Genomic DNA, 20,845 nt, shown 5'->3' with positions numbered 1-20,845 from the left:
TCTTGTGGGTGAGAGGATGCGCATGCACTCACTTTTGCGCTTCTCACTGTGACCGCGCATACTCCTGCGGTCACAAACAAGTGGAGATCACCCCCTTGAAACAGCTGATCAGAGGACGCCAACTCCGACGCCATCTTAGTGAATAGTAAAATTAGCATAGAGAACAGAGGGGGAACAGGAGGGGGGGGGGGGGGAATACATATGAATACCCACCCATATATTATCTGCTCAGTTGCAGATGCCACTCAAGAAGCTGCCAATTTTTTAAACTTTACTTTCATGGATTTGAAAACCTAAACATCTGAGCTGCCCACTACAGGTATGTAGATAAGCAGCCTGATTGTGCTAGTAGCACTGGCTTTAGCTTATATACGAAAATCCTGGTTGGTTCCCTTTAATTCATCCCAGCCTCTGCTCCAGTTAGGCACCTTCCTAATGCAGTGGATTATAAGGCTGGAGCTCCAGGTGTATCAGCATGGATGTCAGGTCATTAAAATTTGTTAAAGTCAATAACAGAAACCTCAAAATTAATTGAAGGAAAAAGAAAGCCGCTATGTAGGAAGCAAAATTGCAATTTAGCCCCTCATTGGAACTGCTGCTTTAAAGAAAGCTAGGCTGAAACATAAGAGGCAGACAGCAACGTGGCAATCAATTGGAAAAGGAAATAAAATGGAGTGAAATAAAAAAAAAAAAAAAAAAAAAAAAGGAGACATTAAAGAACGAGCCGCTTAGGATGTTGCAAGAACACAGCCACAAGATGGCGCTCATGCTTCCATGCTCTTCGGAAACGCTCTACGGTAAGAGGAAAGGGAAACAAGTACATATATGAGAAGGAGACTGTTAGTGTACACAATCAAGTGAAACAAAAATTACCAGTACAGCAGCCGTCTGTTCAACTAACGCCGGCCGCCCGGCTGCGCAGTTCAGGGTAAAGGGTACCGCATACTGCGGTGTGATGGTGGCTACGTGTGGATGAAGAGTTGTTACCATTAGTGGGGTACAGCTTCCCTGAAACGTAGATTAGGAGGTGAGTGAAACAGTGTACTTATAGCAGGATATAGGCTTTAACAGTACCATGAGAACTAGCATGTGAATGCTCCTTGGGTTTAATGTGAATATATCAAACCCATAAAGGGCTCATTCGTGCAGATTTTCATGCCAGTTTATTGCTTCGTGGGCATTTTCTAGCACGAAGCACAACCCATTTCTCTAAGGGTGCTTTCACATGTGTTCTTCCCCCCACGTTCTGTGGTCCAGTTGAGCTTACATAGAAATCCCTGGCAAAACAGGGTTTGAATGAACACTCCAACGAGGCAGTCTACTATAAATTGTGCACGACAGCACAAAAAAGTCAGTCTGCATCATAGTTAATAGCCCCATTGGCACATATGTACGTTTTAAGGAGGATTTCAAGGCAAGCCCCAATGGGACCACTGAACGTGGGGGGTAGAAAGCAATATGAAAGCACCGTAATAGTCAGGAGGGTCAATCCCTGGGATCCCGAATCACCCTAAAAACACGGGCGCAGCACTGATTTATGTCACTGCAGTAAATGGTCAAACTACGCCTTGTCAGATGAAGACATTTGACTGTGGCTGGAGTCGCTGACTCACGAGGTTCAGATCACATTGCCCAAAACAGCCGGCGGCTCTGACAGGAGCGGCTCAGCTGCATAGACATACATGCAGCGGACCAGCTCCTGTCAGAAGAGGCTGTGGCCAGTCTGGGTTATGTGCAAGTCACAACTTTCCCTCCAGCCTTATCCTAGCAATATGCCATCACTATGAATACTCAAAATACCCGTTTAAAAAAAATTGATAAAAGATTAGAAAACAGGCTGACAATTGGCAACAAGCATTCCTAATTACAGGCCAATCACCCAACAAATCATCAAAGTGCTGGTTTGTCTGGTATGAGGATTAAGAAATACTGACCAGGAAATTAGAGATTTGATTGTTTGGTCTTCAAGACTAGCATTCTTAAAAGGGGTTATGCTTGACTATTTTTTTTGCACATTGTGCCAAAAAAAAAATGGGTAGATCGTGAAACCCTGCCTGTACTGCTCACGTTCCCGTTCCACTGATGTCAGTTGTGACAGAAATGAAGAGGGAGAGCTGCTTTGTTGCTGAGATGTCAGGGGAATCACTGGTGGAGATAGTCACTGTGCAGAACAGGCAGTTAATTAGCAACTACGTGCCTGTTTTTTATGTGCATGTGGCTAAGCACTACAAAAATATACTCAGGGAGGTAAAAACTTGTGATCACGGCACATGAAAGTGCAGTCACCTCATTTAAACCGTCCATTAAACAAGAATGCAAGCCCAAAAGTAGCGTCAACCAATACACATTTTGCCAATTCATTGGATTGAAAGCCTGTTTAAGATACAAAAAAAAAAAAAAAACCCCACAGGCCTATAGTGATCTATAACAAGCATTCTTAGGAATACTCACAATTATCAGCCTGTCTAAAAGGGCCGCAAGTCACTAGTTCATTTTCCTCACTTATATAGCACTATTAATTACACAACACTTTACAGATGGGATCTTATGGAACGTTCTAGATTCTAATCAATTTCTAGACCATGGTGTGATATGGCAGTGTAATTGTATTAGTTTGTGGGGTGAAATCCTGCTGACAGATTGACTTTATAAAACTATATGCACATGTAGTTTTTAAAGACAGTCTGGCAATACCTTTACATGGCCAGTCAGTTCCTCCATTACTGATAGAGTTTGTATTGATGCGACAATTGAGGCTGAATAACTTTCTGTACATCCCGTCACTCCATCTGTATTATCAGGCCAGCAGCGCCTCCACCCTGCCTGACTGAGGGAGTCTTTGCTTGAAGTCACAGCATAGAGGCAGTTCGGCAGCACTAGGTAGGGAATGGAGCTGGAGTGACAGGCTTCATATCTACAAATATTCTAAATAGTTTATGCTCAAAACCCATTATGTAATCAGAATGTGGCTCAGCTTTACAAATATTAAACTAAGCTTGTCTCAGATAGAGATATATTTGCGGGGTCCAAAAAAAAATAAAAAAAAAACGACATTTCGAATTTGATTTGGAATACAATAAGGCGAATCCTAACAGTGTACTCACTGACAGGATCCCAGCTTCCACATAAATTACCCTTAATGATTTGTTGCATGCAGTGAGTAATCCTAAGCCAAAGGTCAGACTGTAGATTCTCTCAGAATCCAGTAAATTACTCTGACACTAAAAAAAAAAAAAAAAACAACACTTTAAAATCAAAGTGTGATCCTAGAGTCTCAGGTGAGAATCAGCACAGTGAAGGTGGAGGACAAAATTTCTCCATCTTCTCCACTGTGCATGACTGCAGAAATCAGACCGCACTGACGAGTGCAGGCTAATGTTTTCCATGAACCCAAAAACGTGAAACATCCAATTTGCACGTCAAATTGCAGCACTTGTCTGATTAATACATGTGGCGTGAGCAAGCCTTGAGAATGATTGCATGCAAGTTGCATATTTGTAGTTGTGTAATAAATACTGGGCGTAAGAAAACAGCAGAATCCTAACAGTGGTTGCAATACGCAATTGTGCAATTACGTGATACAATCCCTCACATTCCAAAAGGTTCTGACACTTAATTTGACCGATTTTCAGGACAATTACCAATCATAAACTATAGTTTGTGATCAGTCATTACACTAATTGCTGCTGGGATTTCAATACCTAGTATAGGAGCATGTGCTAAAGATTGAGCGTGCTTTACATTCCTTTACAGATTATAAATACTGATTTAGCCACCATCATGGGTACACAAAAGAACTTCCAAATAGCTTATGGACAATGGTTTAGTTTTTGGAGGTAGGTGTACTGTGTAACCCATTATGGTGCAGTTTTAGTTAACGTGTGAGGTTGCTGAAACGCCGTAATTCTGAAATTTCAATTTCATTACAGTTTACCAGTTGGTTTAAATTTTATATAGTTTGATACATTAAAAAAAAAAAAGTGCTGCATTAATGTCTAAAGGGAAATTTCAATATCCCAATTTAAGAACTTTCTTCCACTTTCTATTGTCTTAGTCTCCTTGGGGACATGAACCAGCAATCCTCTACTTTTACTATACACAGCAAAACCACAGAATTGCTATGCAAGATGAAAATCGCTGGTAAGTCGCTAAATGTGACAGGGGCTTAAGAGCTGTGATGCTGGGGATTCATTCTACATGATTGAGATTTACTCAGATCCTGACAAGTTGCTGTTAATTGCTGTATAGGAGGTCTATGAGCTGGAGCGCACTGACTGGGATGTTAGGAGTCAACTCCTTTCCTGCTCACACTTTGCCAGGTACTAGTGGCCAAGGTCCATGTAAACTAGATTCACACTACGGAAGAAAACCTCATTTCATGCTGTCCTACTTAAAAAGTTTTTCAAGTAAAATCAAATTTCCTTAAACCATGACGACATTTCCAAAAGGTTAACTTCAATGAATAAAAAGGGTGCCCTGGTCATGTGACCGAATGGGTCTGGCCCAACCAGCTAAAATGGACTGCAGCTTTCACTGGCTTTTCATCCTATCAAATTGGAAAAGCAGCAAATCTGCAGTAAATAGTGTCCCATATTGACACGTCTAACCCAATGATTAAACAATTTTCTTTAAGCATAAATTAGGTCAGAAAATATTCGTTCAAGGGAACGGCACTAGGTTGTCGTCAACTAATCTGAGAGCAGAATAAATGCAGAGACTGACCTTATTCCAGTAATAGGTCCCTTACTGCTCTGCTTGTTGCATTTTGGGTAAAACTGTTTTATTAACAGGAGATTAAAGCACTAGAGGCTATAGCAAACCATATCTTTAATAACCAGGTGGCAGATTCCAGCAGCGTCTGTTGCTGGGCCACTTACGGTCATGTTGATAAAATCTCAGTTTTACTGGCTGCACATCTTCGAGTTTTAAATTGTCGAGCCCTCCCACACCACTGATTGGCAGCATTTTATGCACATTGTACACAGCTACCATTGGTGGGGATGTGGTTATACAAGGCTTGTTATATGGAGGACTACATGACAGCAGGTTTTTTAGTGGCCTAATAAGCTTTCACCCACTGGTGGTCATTAGTACTACAGCATGCTGCCCAGTAAGTGACCAGCACTGGACTTTGAGTCTCCATCAGCAGGATTTTGGTACCTCAACTGAGACCATCATGATGTAGGGGCAACATCTCTAAAGTATTCTGATTTGTTTTAATAAATTTAAGTATGTGATGTTAGAGTTTCAATATACTCATCTACTGCCCCCTTCTCCAGGATCCAGCACCGTTCTGCTCCTCTTCAGAGTGACGTCACAGCTTTGTGCAGACTCCAAGTCACACTGCTCTGCGTGACCCAGAAGTGGCTTTTACAATATAAAAGTCTATGAAACAAAGTCAGAACATTGTTTAATAGACCTACATTGCAATACTTCAGCGAACCAGAGAGCCTGAAGCACAGTGACGTCACTAAGAGGAGCAGAACGGCACTGAATCCAAGAGAGTATATTAACCCACACCCTACATGCATATACACAGATTTTTAAAAAAAAAAAAAAAAAAAAAAAAAAAAAAAAAAATCATGGAGTGCTCTTTTTAAGGCCTGGGCCACAGGGATCTACTGCGATCCTCGCATGACACTCTGCTCATGCTGACAGCACAACAGGAGCCGAGTGTCACTGCGATTGATGTCAGATCATGTGATAGGGGCGGGTCAACTCTGAGGAGGGGCGGGCCGGCTCGAGTTCTCCCTCTCCTCCGTTGCTGGCTATTGCCATTCTCACGTTGCACTCGCGGAACACCGGTGTACTGCGAGTGCAGTGCGATTTTTCTCTTGCCACAGACTTGACTGGGTGTGACAAACAAGACTTTCATTACTCGCAGCATGCTGCGATTGTTGTCTCGGTCCGACTAGAGCTGAGAAAATAAATCGCTCATGGGTGCTGGCACATAGGTTAATATTGGTCTGAGTGGAACGCGATAAAACATCGCATTCCACTTGCTCCGATTTTCATGCCGTGTGGCTTAGGCCTAATAAGCAGTTAATAGGAAGTGATAAATCCTAGAAAGTGAGTCATAAGGCTGGAATGAAAGGAAACTATATTGAGAATGTAACAAATGTCCTCCACCTGCAGCATTACTGTACTCTATTGGCATCCTGTGCAGCTGATTCATAGGACTGTGTTCTGTTTCCAGGAGTCTGTTTTCTGAGGTCATGTTTCCATTAGAAACTCAATGAAACTACTTCTTCCAGGCATTTTATTTTATCCCTTTCCAACAAAAGCTGCCCGATGTATTTTTAGACAAATTACTTTGTGAGATCAATGGCTGTGCGTAAGCCATGATCAGTTTTCAGATGGGCACAATTAGCTTGAGGAGAGTGGATGCTGAGCAGTGAAACGGCTCATTTTATACTTGCTGTAAGGACATGGCTGGGAAGAGAGTTTTAAAGAGATAAATGGCTTTTCAAAAACACAAGTCCTTATCTAGTAATGGAATGATTTCCTGTACACAAAATCCATCACTGTCACAGTATGGATGAAGACGAGTGCAAACAGTGATCACAGCCTGGAAGGGATGAAAACCGCATTCTGCAAAGAAACGGCCTTAAAATGGTGTCAACGCTGCACCCTCCCCATTGTGAAATGTTACATTAGGGGGATGAATGGGAATGTAGCACTGGGCAGTTTCTCTAAACACAAGACTCAGAAAAGAAGAATATTCTTCATACAAGAATCTATATAATACGCATATATGTATAAAGCTAAAAAGGTGATACTGCCAAGCGGTGGAAAATACGAGGCAGCCAATGCATGACGTTCTACTTCAAGGGGAGTGTCGGGAGAATTGCCTAGTCTAACCCCCCATTTATGAATCGGGGTACATTTATTGAGCATGCATCGTACTGTCCGCTAGATTCTGCTCCACAAGACTGCGCCGCTGAGAAACCAGAAGTTCTGCTCATGACAGACTGATGCAATCATGGCCAAATGCATATTCTATTCCTGAAGTAACGGGCACACCCAGGCTATATTTCCAGTAATGACAAAAAAAAAAAAAAAAAAAAAATTGATGCCAGAAATTCTGGAGCAGTGACTCACTAACCAGGCAAACTGAATGATGGTACTAACGCAAGATCAAAAGCACTAGGAAGATAGCTGGGCACCAAGTGCTGTAGTGCCATAAGTCAATGAATTTGTACTAGACCAATGTTAGAAAGCTGGGACATATGAGTTGATTCAGAACAGCTCCATTACTATCAGCCACGGCCATTGCACAGGAGGGCAGTACCACCTTACCTGTGGCGTGTCTGGACTGACCGTCATCATTGCATTGTGAAAAATGGCAGCTAAGAGGCTGACGGAATGGGAAATGCAAGTCAATTTGCAAAAAACTAGTTATTAATTTGTCTTGAAATTTTTGTCGGCGATATGCAGTTTATTGTAACAAGCTTTAGTATACGTTAATATAAGGGATAACACCGTAATAAATACAAAGACAGACAAGTTGAAAACGACTGTCAGCAGCACGGTTCTAGATAGACATGCACTGGGACGAGGCCAGCTGGTAATCAAATATATGCGTTAAAAATAAACTGGTTATAAAAAGGATAGCTTCACCTCTCACCATTTATTTTGTGACAAGATAAAAAAAAAAAACAAAAAAAACCCTCTCATTGAATTACCTGTGTCAGGACCCCTGATTGAATCTGGAGAGGCTGGGCAGCAGGAGCTTGGGGCACGATTGGGACCGTACTATCCATCCGAACAGGAAAACCGGAATGTTTGGCGCTTGCTTGAAGCCCAGCAGCTTGTGGGGGAAAACAAAAAAAAAACAAAAAAAAAAAAGTTTAAAGTACTTTAATTCTCATTCACTTTGCAGGCATCAGAAAATGGTGACAAATCTGCACAGAAGCATAGAAATCTGCAGCATATGCACAGGACCTAAAAACATATCAAGTTTTGCCAAGGCCCTGTGCGCACTAGAAAATGGAATTTTTTTTTTTTTTTTAAGAATATTCCGGACCCTCTGAAAGATTACCGCACTTGCGGTAAAAACCGCAGCAAACCGCACCCAAAAAACCGCATGCGGTTTTACTGCAATTTGCCATGGTTTGTGACCATTATCTATGGCAAAAACCACAGGTACCTGTGTAAAAGTAGTGACATGCAATTCTTTTTGCTGCAGAAAACATGCAGCAAAACCTGTTGAAAACAAAAAAAAAAAAACTGCGTACAGCATTTTTTTACCATAGGTTTTTCTGGGGAAGGACTGCAGCAAGGTTATAAGCATTTTCTGCAGCAAAACCGCAGTGTGCGCACAGGGCCTTATCGACAGCAGCATTAGATGCATATCAAGTCTGCTTCCATGGACGTCACTGAGCTGTAGTTTTTATATCACTTAGCAGATTACTAGTAAACATCCTGACATGTAGTGTAATACTCAAAGAGCCCTCTACCACCACCCACTGATTGTGCATAGGCAGAAAGCAGCCAGTAAGCTTCTTATGAGTGGTGAAGGCAGGGTTACAGAGCTCCCCATTTAGAGAACTGGTAGATCTGCAGCAGAAAGGGCAGATCATCAAAATGAGAGCTGTTCAGTAAATGATAAATCACTAAATTCAGGGTCTCTGCCCTTTTGTTCTGCTGCTCTCATAAGAGGGGAGCAAAATCCTACTGACAGATTCCCTTTAAGGCAAAACTTAGAAAAATGGACCTTTGATTTTGGGTTGCACAGCATGAAGTTTTGACAGACTTCCAAACTAATACATTCATTATCTGTTTATTATAATGATTTCCTTCGGTAAGATTAGAAGTTTCAGAAATAGTGGATAATGATCATATTAGTGGGCCAATGTTCTGAACCAGCACCACTCATGTAAGTGAAGATGCACTCTTGTTGGGGGCAATGGTGATCTCAATGATCGAAAAGTAACCAAATAAGGATTACTAGAAACTCCATTAGCCAGAATCCAGGCAGGGATACCACTTTATATTGCAATGGGTGGGGTTCCCATGGTCAGAATGTCCACCTAACATTATCACGTATCCAGTGCATAGAGGCAATCAGTACCGAGGGTCCCATTTATAAGGGCATATGTCAGTATATGACTCAGAGGGTGCCAGATTTAGGTCTTGCCCGTAGGGGTTACTGGCTAGCAATTTGTTTGCATGGCCAGAATGGAATATCAGCAGTGGCAAATCAGTTGGACAGCTTTAGCTGAAAGGGGGTATTATCAGGGGCCTAGACGTTGGTCCTACTAATGTAGGACCTTCTGTACAGCGAACAGCAATTCAGCCCAATTTAAGAGTCTGGGAAGAGTCTCAGTATCAGCCTTGTTCTGCCCCTTCATGTGTTGCATTAACTAGAAACCCACCACATAACTTAACTAGATACCAAGGCAATATATAAAGTGGGGGAAAAAAATGCAAGTTACCTTGAAACGCTGGCGGGCAAACGATGAATGTTTGCTGGAATGGATCTGCTGGGGGGCAGAGCTGGGGTGCTCCGGGTTGAAGAGACACTCCTTGCTGAGCCACACCAGGCATCGGAGCAGCAGATGGCGGGTAAAGCGCTGACTGGTAGTTTAACAGTGGCACATCAGAGTTTGCCAGAGAAAATGTAGCTGAAGCCGATGAGCTGGAAGCCAGTACACTAGCCTAAAAAGGAACAGAAAGTCACACCAGGCAGTCAGATGGCAGCTCTACACAGGAGTACACGTGTGTCTGCACTGCGAATCACCACGACCACGCAGAACATGACACTTCTAGTAATTACAAAGAAATCACTACCAATATAATGGCCGGCACTTCTAAGCACCAGGACCGGTGCAGATCATGTGTGGCAGCCACGTTTGGCTACGTACCTGATTGTGCACAGTGCTCAGTGGGTTATTGAAGCTCATAGTCAGATTTGTGCTTGTGTTTGGTGCCACGTGAGTGGTGAAAGGACTCTTAATCTGGTTCACCGTGTCATACATATTGTTCCTCCTCTTACATATCTCCATGTTCTGAAAGCATGACTTTACACTGTAAGAAAGCAAACCAATGATAAACACCATACTAAAAGGCCACTCGTATCATCGATCTTCAGTGGCTGGCCTGAGATCACTGCACGGGCTTTATGACTAATGCAGAGAAGAGCACGACTGGAATTTTCATGGAAGTGCCCTTGAACAACATGTCTGTGCCCAGTAATGATCCTACTTACTGGTTACTGTGTGGGAAATCCAGCAGATGATTCATGGTAACAAAAGGGTGATGTAAGGTTTTTGTTGGAGTTATCCTCTTATCTGCATCAATAGTCAACATTTTCTTCAGCAAGTCTATATATTCTCTTCTGTCTGCCTTCTCTGCCAACATATCTGTGCCTTCTAGGTCTGTCGACATATTCACCTATTAGATGTGGGAGAGGAAAAAAAAAAAAATATATAAAGCCTTTTGTACAAAAACTGGCATTTGTGGATTGTTGACATTGATCTATTGAAAACAAGAAACTGCTGTAAAAAGATTCATTATGTTGTATTGTCAGCCCCATGTAAGGACACTAAACTGCATCTGTAGAAGGGCAATCTAAAGTAGTCTACCCCATTGCAAATCAAGACTTCGAAAACTTCAAACTTTCTGCAGTGAACCAAAGAATAAAATGTAAAAAGGCTCAAAATTAGTGACTGGTGAGCACTACCATGCTCAGGTGCTCAGTACTCTTAAGGCTGGGTTCAGACGTTAGTGTTTAATCAGGTACCAGTCACAAGCATGGTTATGGTCATGTGTCACGTGTGACATCCGTGTTTGCATACGTGTGACAGGTACCAGAGAAAACACGCGTGAAATAAAGATTTTCCATATTTACCAGTTTTCCTGACCCCCGCTCATTCATTGATTATTCACCGCACTCAGGACCTGGAAGCCGGAGCATCGCGGGGACAGCTCCAGGCCCAGCATCGCAGGGACAGGTGTGTATTCCAGAAGGTCTTTGGAGTTTCCAACAAACTCATGACATCCTGATAACACCCCACGCTATAACGTCAAGGGTTCATTGGGAACTAATGAGTCCCCGAGATTTTCCGTCTTGTAAGGACACACACACACACACACACACACACACACACACACACACACACACACTTCAGGCTTAAGAAAAATCAGCAGTATGCCTGAAGAACAATGAAGCATGCGCTAAAAAGCAGGCCATCAGTGAAGCTCTGGTGCTGCTTTGCCCTCCACACGATGCAGGTTTCCAATAGTCAGGAAATCCGAGAAGAAACCATGGCCTTGGTTATGTTTGAGCTCACAGTCCTGGGAATAGTCACGATCTTCACAGGCCAGCTAGTCTTGTTCACTAGAAATCCTGATTGAGTGGCCAGTCACCTGACTTTAAACCCCATAGAAAGTCAGAGAGGGGGGGGGGGGCCTTAAATGAAGCAGTTCTAGCACATAGTCACATACAATAAACCGAAGGCCATTGTCCATGGGTTAATAACCAAGATTCATCAGGAATGCTGCCAGAAGCGGTGTCTGCTACACATCACATATGTAGCAGGTCAAGCCGCCAAAGATTCTCTACCCCGTGCTAAAGACGCTTGCCACATACATGAATAATTGAGACACAGGCTGTAGTAAGAGTGGCGCTAGTACTGGATGGGAAGAAACCACTTGTGTTGAAATTTATATATTGTTCCTAATTTGCAACAAGGGTTGAATAATTCTGGCTTTTTAATAAATATACCACATTGGGGGAGAAAAAGTGACCGACAGTAGGGGTAGGAGCCCCTTATTCACCATTACAGTTTGCAAAGCACTCAAGACGAGTTCACTGGCTGCTCACTTACCTGGGCCATGTCATCTAAACAGTTGAAGATATACTTGCGAGCCTCTTTAGATTTTATTCCGGTTTCCATTTCATGTTCCTCTGGTGTCTACAGGAAAATAAAACAACTCAGACTTAAATTTACTGTGTATTAATTGTGAGCTGCAAGCACAGTAGAAAGTAAAATTGCACCAGTGGTCACATAAGAATACTGCTATAGAGCATAAGTATGTCAGGGATTTCTCATGATTAGGGTAAATGCCAGAGTGCGGCCGTGTACTGCTGTACAGCCTTCTCGCCATACAGAGGCCCTGGCAGGCAGCGGTGGCCAGATCCTTTCCAGATGACACAATTTACCTTTAACCTCCATAATGGGTAGCCCAGATCTGGGTCTCGATTGAAGAATCTGGAAGTCTTAGATCCGGCACTGAGGAGATACTCTGCAGGAAGGCCTTGTGTCTGGGAGATGTACCTTATCTGAAACACACAATGACAGCTTTTCATGCTCAAGGTATAGTTTCATTATGAGAGCGAGTGACATTGGAAAACATTTTCTAAGAAAAGCAGAAAATGAAAATGCCATTAAGAGTTTTTATACTTCTCAAAAGGGATAAGAAGTGCAAAGTATCTGTCACGAGCAGATGTCAGATAAACGGGGCGACAGCCGACATTTAGCGACTCCACCAAAACAAGCACATCCTCTACAACACTAGACTAGTATACCATGCTGTCAGGCTAGAACTGGATACAAAGCAATGGACATTATCCTAGATTATCCAAAAGTACAACCTGGAACAATAAAGCTTCCATTGCCTGCAGGCTTTAGGCTCTTCATATATTTAGCTTTGTTTCTTAAGTGATGTGTAACCTGTCCACAAGAAGTGACTGATTGCGGGGGGCCAATAATCACTGGGGTTCAGTTCCCTGCCTCAGTGAGTAAAGACCACAATTTATTCCCTTTTAGTAAACTGAAGAGACACTGTCAGTAGATTTTCGCTACCCCATCTTAGAGCAGTATTTAGGACAGCTTTATTGTGGAGATGCATCACTTACTAAGCTACTTGCTATAAATTGTGACTGAGCTTTCTGGCTATGCACAGTATACACAAAGCTGCCAATCTGTGCAGAGGGCTGTTCTATAGAGCTCATGAATATGGAGACTACACAGCAGCAACTTTACTAGTCCTCTAGGGATCAAAATCACTCAGCAAGAATTACAGCAAGCAGCCCAGTAAGTGATATAAAATCAGGCACGGATTCCAATTATAACACTTGTCTGTGTTGTCTTAGTTTAAGAGTAATTTAAAATCCAATTACTATTATTGGATGCTGGATTTTGCTCTGCTTTAAAGGATCAGGTAAGTGGTAGCCCAACAGCCATGCCCTCTTGACCTGTTCCCCACCAGCAAGTACAGACTTTGTGCAGTTGTCTTTATTGTTCCTATATGGATAAGATGTCACTTTGACAAGACCATTTTACAGTGACACGAGACGTGCTACCACGATGCAAGCGGACGCTGATTTTATATTCTTATGGAGCCATAGTCTAAAAGGTACCGTCACACTAAGCAACATCGCTGCTGAGGCACAACTTGCTAGCAATGTCGCTGTGTGTGACATCCAGCAACAACCTGGCCCCTGCTGTGAGGTCGCTGGTTGTTGCTGAATGTCCTAGACCATTTAGTTGTGTGCATCACAGTGCGAGAGCAACATTGCTGTGTGTGACAGCGACAGAGCAACAACTGAATGTGCAGGCAGCAGGAGCCGGCTTCTGTGGACGCTGGTAACCACGGTAAACCGCGGGTAACCAAGAAGCCCTTCCCTTGGTTACCCGATGTTTACCGTGGTTACCAGCATCCACAGAAGCCAGCTCCCTGCACACGTAGCAGAGTACACCGGGTAATTAACCCGATGTGTACTGTGGCTAGGTGTGCAGGGAGCCAGTGCTAAGCGGTATGTGCTGGTAACCAAAGTAAATATCAGGTTGGTTACCCGATAATTACCTTAGTTACCAAGCGCAGAATGCTTACACGTGTAGCGACGCTCCAGCAATCCCTGGAGTGTCGCATAGTGACATCTCACCAGCGATCCCTATCAGGTTGTATTGTTGTTGGGATCGCTGGTAAGTCGTTTAGTGTGACTGGGCCTTAAGTTGAGGTGCACAGTTTCCAGAATACACTAGATCATAGACAGATTACCCAGAACGTTATGCTGGAAAATGTCATCTATTAATAAAACCTCTGCACAAATATCTAACAGATCAAGTGAATGATGAGAAATGCAAAACGTGACGGCCTTGACCCGCAAGAGGAGGAAAAAACCCAAAACGCCATTTTAATAGTGTGATCATATCTGACTTCATGGAAGGCAGACAAGTCATCTTCCCACCCACAGCACAGATATCAGAGCTGTGGAAAAAAGAAGCGCAAATAGGGTCTTATCTGGTATACAGATGGATATAAGGGGTAAGACAGGTACTCACCTGTTTAAGTTGTGACAGGCACAACTCCTTTGTAGGCATAAAGCAAATTAATGCAGAAAGTGGTCAGCCGCAGCCCCGATGATGCAATAAAAGTCACAGGGTAGGTGGAGAAGTCGGGCTAAATGCTGCGCTAGAAACCACAAATCCAGGAGATGTAGTGAATTCTTTCCTTAACACAGGTCAACGCGTTTCAAAGGCATCTCCGCCTTACTGAACTGAAGCTTCGCTCTGTGTTAAAAACCTCCATCATGGACAACACAACAGAGCGAAGCTTCAGTTCAGTAAGGCGGAGATGCCTTTGAAACGCGTTGACCTGTGTTAATAAAGGAAAGGAAAGAATTCACTACATCTCCTGGATTTGTGGTTTCTAGCGCAGCATTTAGCCCGACTTCACCTACCCTGTGACACCCACAGCACAGAGCAGATTCTCAGAAGACTGACAGGGAAACCACTGTGAGGCCTGGTCGCTGCACACAATCATGTACTTTAGCTATGGACACATCTAGTCTACTTGCCAGAAATGCACAAGTCACTAGTCCACTGGCCAAGCGGCTGCTCAGAGAAACCCAGTGACCTGATGCTTCTTACCATCACCCTATACATGGAAAGGATTCCAGACAATACTGAATGACTGCCATAAATGCCCCATAAATGTATACTACCGAGCTGTAAATCCCAGCAGCACTGCTCAGCAGGTGCAAGCCCCTCACCCACACGCAAGATAAGAAAGGATCGACTGCTCATTCATCAGATTTCCCTCCCGACAGACAAACCAGGGAAGTGCTACAGGATTTGCATCCTTTACCCTGTTTTTCAACCCTGACAAAAGCGGATTAAGAGGTGCTTATGTGTAGCACAGTCTATGCAAACGGCATAATGAAGGACGAGGCATGCGACAATATGGATATTCCCTGGGGGTGCAGCACCACACGGCTTAGTTTTCTAGAGCCAGCCTCCCTGTAAGGTCTCCACCACCACACATGGGCGACCCAACGTGCCGGCTAGACCGAGCCACATATGCAGACTATTGTTATGGAGTGGGGGTAGCAGCCAGATGCTACAGAGGTAACTGAGGTTACCACACATTCACCTGGTCATTTCTGACAGGAGAGTGAGCGAGTAGTGAGGATGAAGCCAGGATTGCAGATTTTCCTCCACAGATCCCTGCGCACTAGAGGTGGTCATAAATGGTAGACAGTGAGGCTCTGCCTGTCACTCCGCTCTCCAGACGCACACTAGTAAATACATGCCGGATGCAGTGAGGTAGGGCAGTGCTTTCACATGTGCTAACTATACATTCTATATGACACAAGGACTAGACATTTGCATTCTCTATTTGGCAAGAGGTGCGGAGCGCTACCTCAGAGGGTCAGGAGGGTGGTGTCAGCATCTACATGACTTATCTAAGATCTCAGTGGTTTGATCGCAGCCATGTGCAGAGTCTGCAGAGACCTCATGTGCAGATAAAGACGGTTTCAGTTATGTTGTAACACAGGTGCCACCCAACAACTGCAGCTGCTGAGAAACCCTCAGAAGGGAGAAGCACCCTGCCCAAAGTAGTACAGAAACAGGAGCAAAACCTGTGCTACAGGCCGATTCTCAGGGGGTTTACGGGGGTCAGTGGCATACAATGTCTGCAGTGCAATCTTCTGCATAGAGAAGAGCAGAAGTTCTCCATTACTCACAAGCCACCTTCTGGCCATTAAGGCTATGTGCCCACGCTACAGGATTTATCGCGGATTTGACGCGGATTTTGACGCGGATTTAGCGCGGATTTGCCGAAAATCTGCAGCACAGCTACTCCCCAGCCATTTCAATGGCATTTTGGAAATGCTGTGCCCATGCTGCGGATTTTTCCGCTGCGGATTTTGCCGCGGATTTTGATGCGGAACAAACTGCAGCATGTCAATTGTTTGGTGCGGATTTGGTGCGGATTTTCTGTTTTGAATGTGGAAAAAAAAAAAAAAAAAATCCGCGGCAAATCCGCGGGTGCGGATTTGCCGCGAAAGTTGCGGATTTTCAGGCAAAAAAATCCGCAGGGACCTTTTACTGTGGACACAGCCTTAATGTGAAACCAGGAGGCCTGGCAGGACGGATTTTTCCTATCCCTATTGGATACGAGCAGCTCCAGAGCCCTTTTATATATCCATTGCTCAGCTGGATAAGACTCATGTACTGTTAAGCAACAAAGCTTTTTGTAACATTCACCTTCTATGGGGCAAGAACCATAGGATCCTTTCATGCATTCAACCCTAAAGCCCCCTTCCCACACCCAAGGTTCAATAGAACCAGCTGACCATTAATATGAGGACCTCACTGACTGATTTCTTGCCCCCAAAATCACCTCACAGTGCATCTTTACATATGGAGCTGGTGGTACAGCTGTATAGGAGCTTGTCAACAAGCCATGTTTAGTTTGGGGGCTAGTGTGGCTGTGTCAATGCAATACACTTACAAACCATGTAGAACTTGGGCTGGACCCCCCAATTTCCTAGGACTGGCACACGAGATCTCCAACAGTCACTTTAATTGGGGAAAGCATGGCTATACTACCACTTCCATATGCTACAGGTGCTTATAAAATGGGTTTAAAAAGATTAAAAGACAAGGTTGCCTTCTTCCAAATCAGCACCACACATGCCTACAGGTAACGTACAACAGCTCAGCTCCATGTATTTTAATAGAGTAGTGCGCTGCCCTACCAGACAACCTGTGGCAATTTCTGGAAGAAAGCTGCCCCAGTCCCCTCAAATCCTGGACCACTCAAGAGGTGGGGGGGACGACACCTCCATGTGCTTTGAAGTGTTAGCCTACGTTCATATGCTGCAGCTCTGTTTACATATTTTTTATTTTAAAATTTGGTTCAAACAAAACAAAATATGCTGCAGCTCTGAAGTCAATAAAGTGTTCAAAAAAAGGTGTTAAACATTCTGTGGACAAAACACATGGAATAGTAGTTTAAGTCACAAAACCACTGAAATATGCAGCATGTCAATTTGGTCAGTGGGTTGCAGCATTTTTTTTTACTCAAAAACACTTAATTTGCTGTTTTGCACCCATTGCTCAAAAAAATAAAAAACCTGTGGTTCTATAATTGACAAATTAAAACCTCACTGGGCCCTCATTTTTTGCATTGTGTGAAATATCTGGCATAAGGGTGTTTTTATTGGAGTTGTGCGTGGAAACATTGTATCAGCAGTATGTGTTGTGCCAGATCAGATTGATAGAGCAGCTCACAGGCCCATGTGCAGAGAAACATTTATGCACAGACCTAAAACTACGTCAAAACTAGTGCCAATCATTAAAGTAGCCAGAAGCTAAGGATAAAGAGCGTCTCCAAAATTAGCAGCGCTCCATGTAACATGAGAACACTTCCTACACTTGTAGCTTTATTACACATTTTCCACGCTTCAGCACCATAGAGCAGAACAATGACTGGCATCAAGATTTTGGATTATCTGCAGGGCCTGAACACCTGGATGGAAAGTTACATCTCATGAACTGCAGGAAATATACTGGGAAAGGGGGGGGGGGGGGTGGGGGGGTGATCTCATCCATATTCATGAAGGGGATGATGTAAGAGCACTGGCAGAGCACCAGTAATGCTGTACCCAGCACACCTACACATGGACCATTCTCTGCAACACACTAATCAGCACAGGTGAACAGTGGGGGGTTACTAACCAATTATAGGAGCCTGAGCTACAAGACGACATTTCGGAGTATACGGACCGATACAGAGCAACGTTAAAGGGAACCTGTCATCAGAAATTTTGCTTTAAACCTAAAAGTTCCCCCCTCTGCAGCTCCTGGGCTGCATTCTAGCAAGGTTCCTGTACTTTGTGGCCCCTTTTAAACCAAATTAAATACTTTATAAACTTGTAAATTTTGTAAATAGTCTATGGGGGCGGGCTCTCTGCTGACCGTTGCTGTTCCTCTAACACTGACATCGCCGCCCCCCCTCCCCCCCACCCCAACGCTGAATTTCATATCTGAGGACGCCGCCCCTGGTCCCGCGCATGCGCTGTGCGACTGTAGCGGGACTGTGCACGTGTGACCGCTGGTGACGTTTTGCGCAGGCACGAGGTTACGGGCGGCGCTGTGAGTGTCATCAGCAAGTGCCGCCCATAATCTCGTGTCCGCACTTTCCCCTCTTCCTCCAGCGTTCTGCGCAAGCGCTTGCTGGCCAGATGACCCGACGTCCCCTCTTTCCCACCTTGCCCTGCTGCAGGGTAAGATGGGAAGGAGGTGACGTTGGGTCATTTGGCCGGCGAGCGCTTGCGCAGAACGCTGGAGGCAGTGGGGGGAAAAGCGTGTCCACGAGATTATGGGCGGGCACTTGGATGCAATCACAGTGCCGCCCATAATCTCGTGCTTGTGACACACGTCACCAGCGATCCTGGCGTGGGCGGCACCTCGGGCGCAGTGGGCGGCTTCCTGATGGATGAAATGGAGCGTGGGGGGACAGCGTCAATGTATTGGAGGAACAGCAGAGCCCGCCCCCATGGCCGATTTACAAAATTTACATAGCAAAAAAGGTACAAGTTTATAAAGTATTTAATTTGGTATAAAAGGGGCCACAAAAAGTACAGGAACCTTGCTAGAATGCAGCCCAGGAGCTGCAGAGGGGGAAACTTAGGTTTCAAGCTAAATTTCTGATGACAGGTTCCCTTTAAGTTAAGATAACTATAAGCTACTCCCTGTATACACAAACCATTCAATGGGGGCCATGAAGTGCTCCCCTGGGAGTTAAAGGGGTTGTCCACTATTAGGCAACCCCTTCTGATTCCACGTGTTTTCCCCTGGTAAAACAAAATATTCACATCCAATATAGTCAGCCGTCCAGCTGCGGCACAGCTCATGTGGGTTTGTAACATCAGGCGAACCCCACAGCCAATCAGCACTGGCGGTTGTCTCCTTGACTTCAGACCAAATGAGCAAGCCAGATTAAGTGAGCTGTGATGCCACACTAATCTGATAACCGCTTGTTTGGTCTGAAAGTGGGGAGATAGAAGTTGGCGCTGACTGAACGCTGGTTGCATGACATCACAACCAAGGATGATCGAATACTTCAAATATTCGGCTTTGCGAATATAGGTCGCTGCTATTCAACTATTCGCAAATATTCCATGCGCAAAGTCAGTTTACGGGAACCCCGAACAACTAGTCGGGCTTCCCATGGACTCACATTGCCCATCGAATATTTGCATAGCGGCGACCTATTTGTCGGATATTCGCAAAGCCGAATATTTGAGGTATTCGATCACCCCTAATCACAACCCCACGGGAGCCCCAGTTTTGTGAGTCATGGCACAGCTGGAAGGGCGCTCGTATGGAAGGAGAGTAGTCCATTATTTTAAACTAGTGTAAACATGTGGAACCAGGCAGGGTTGTTCTAGTAGTGGACAACCCATTTAAATAAGCAGATTTCCCTTCATCGGTTCCAATCCTCTGAAGAGGCCAACACCCTGAAATGTGTCTAATGAGTCCTGCCAGGTTACTTGGGAGAAGAAGCCAAATTAAAAAGGGTCGATATTGCCATTTAAGATTCCTACACCCAATAGGTAGCACGACAGTTCCTGACCTCTTCAGCAATACGTCAGGTCACGCCTCCAGAAACACATGTCCCACATTTCTCATGGCACCTGGTCAACTGTGAAAGAGGGCTTTATTTCTAAACTGCCTAGGAATTTAACCACTTGAGTGCAAGCACTGAAAAAAAAAAAACCAAAAAAAAAAAAAAAAAGTTACCTGATCGTACTCCGAAGCACCCGGATACAGAGGCCATCCGAGGAACAGCTCTGCTATGACGCAACCCAGAGACCACATGTCTATTGCTTCGCAAAACGGCAGCCCAAGGATGATCTCAGGAGCTCTGTGGAGTAGACAAAAAAAAAAAAAAAAAATGTAAATCATAACGAGCAGGTCACGATCTATGGACAATTCGATGCATTTAACCCAGGAAGAGAGTACTTGCACAAGTTCTCAACCCAAATTGAATTGCTTCTTGTATTCTTAATGGCAATAGATTAAAACACTAAAGTACTCAGTACAGGAATCAAGCAGGTCTGATGCTCAGTCAGCCTCAGAATAATGGAAGGGCAGTCCAGCTCTCTGCCCACATACAGCCAGCAAGCATTCTCCCTCATCACAATAGACCAGAGGTCTCAAACACGCGGCCCACATGCGGCTCGCAGACCGTGACAATCGCGGTCCTATGCACTGGGCTGGCAGGACGTTACTGCAATTAAATCATTTGCGGTGCCGCACAGGAGCTATCTGCGTTATACCAATGGCCTCTGCTGCCCGCCAATCAGATGCAAGGAAGTGACGTCGCTGTATGACGTCACCTTGCATCTGATTGGCGGGCAGCAGCCATCTCCTAGAATTGAATTGTAAATGATTCAATAGTAAAGTCCTCCTGACCCCGGGCATACAGCTGCAATAGTCATGGGATGAAAAGGATGGGCTGAAAAAAAAAAAAAAAAAAAAAAAAAAAAAAAAAAAAAATCAAAATGGTCTGGCGGAGCGCTAAGGAGCAGGAAGATCTTCAG

The 20,845-nt window shown here is 44.3% G+C and overlaps 1 protein-coding gene across 2 annotated transcripts in view; it reads right to left on the bottom strand.

Moving 5' to 3' along the window:
- The window catches only part of HIPK1 (homeodomain interacting protein kinase 1), an 81,776-nt gene that overhangs the window by 30,118 nt on the left and 30,813 nt on the right, over window positions 1-20,845 (bottom strand). Inside the window, exons 3-10 of one of the 2 annotated variants that reach the window (XM_075335604.1) lie at window positions 20,043-20,166; window positions 12,167-12,286; window positions 11,832-11,918; window positions 10,211-10,395; window positions 9,867-10,029; window positions 9,438-9,660; window positions 7,686-7,810; window positions 874-1,008 (exon numbers count right to left, since the gene is read on the bottom strand). In XM_075335604.1, coding sequence (XP_075191719.1) covers window positions 874-1,008; window positions 7,686-7,810; window positions 9,438-9,660; window positions 9,867-10,029; window positions 10,211-10,395; window positions 11,832-11,918; window positions 12,167-12,286; window positions 20,043-20,166 — 1,162 coding nt within the window. The remainder of the gene's footprint in view (window positions 1-873; window positions 1,009-7,685; window positions 7,811-9,437; window positions 9,661-9,866; window positions 10,030-10,210; window positions 10,396-11,831; window positions 11,919-12,166; window positions 12,287-20,042; window positions 20,167-20,845) is intronic. The other variant, XM_075335605.1, reaches the window with a different exon arrangement.

The sequence above is a fragment of the Anomaloglossus baeobatrachus genome, chromosome 2 (genome assembly GCF_048569485.1).
Source record: "Anomaloglossus baeobatrachus isolate aAnoBae1 chromosome 2, aAnoBae1.hap1, whole genome shotgun sequence".
Classification (NCBI taxonomy): Eukaryota; Metazoa; Chordata; class Amphibia; order Anura; family Aromobatidae; genus Anomaloglossus; species Anomaloglossus baeobatrachus.
This window is presented reverse-complemented; position numbering and strand designations above follow the sequence as displayed.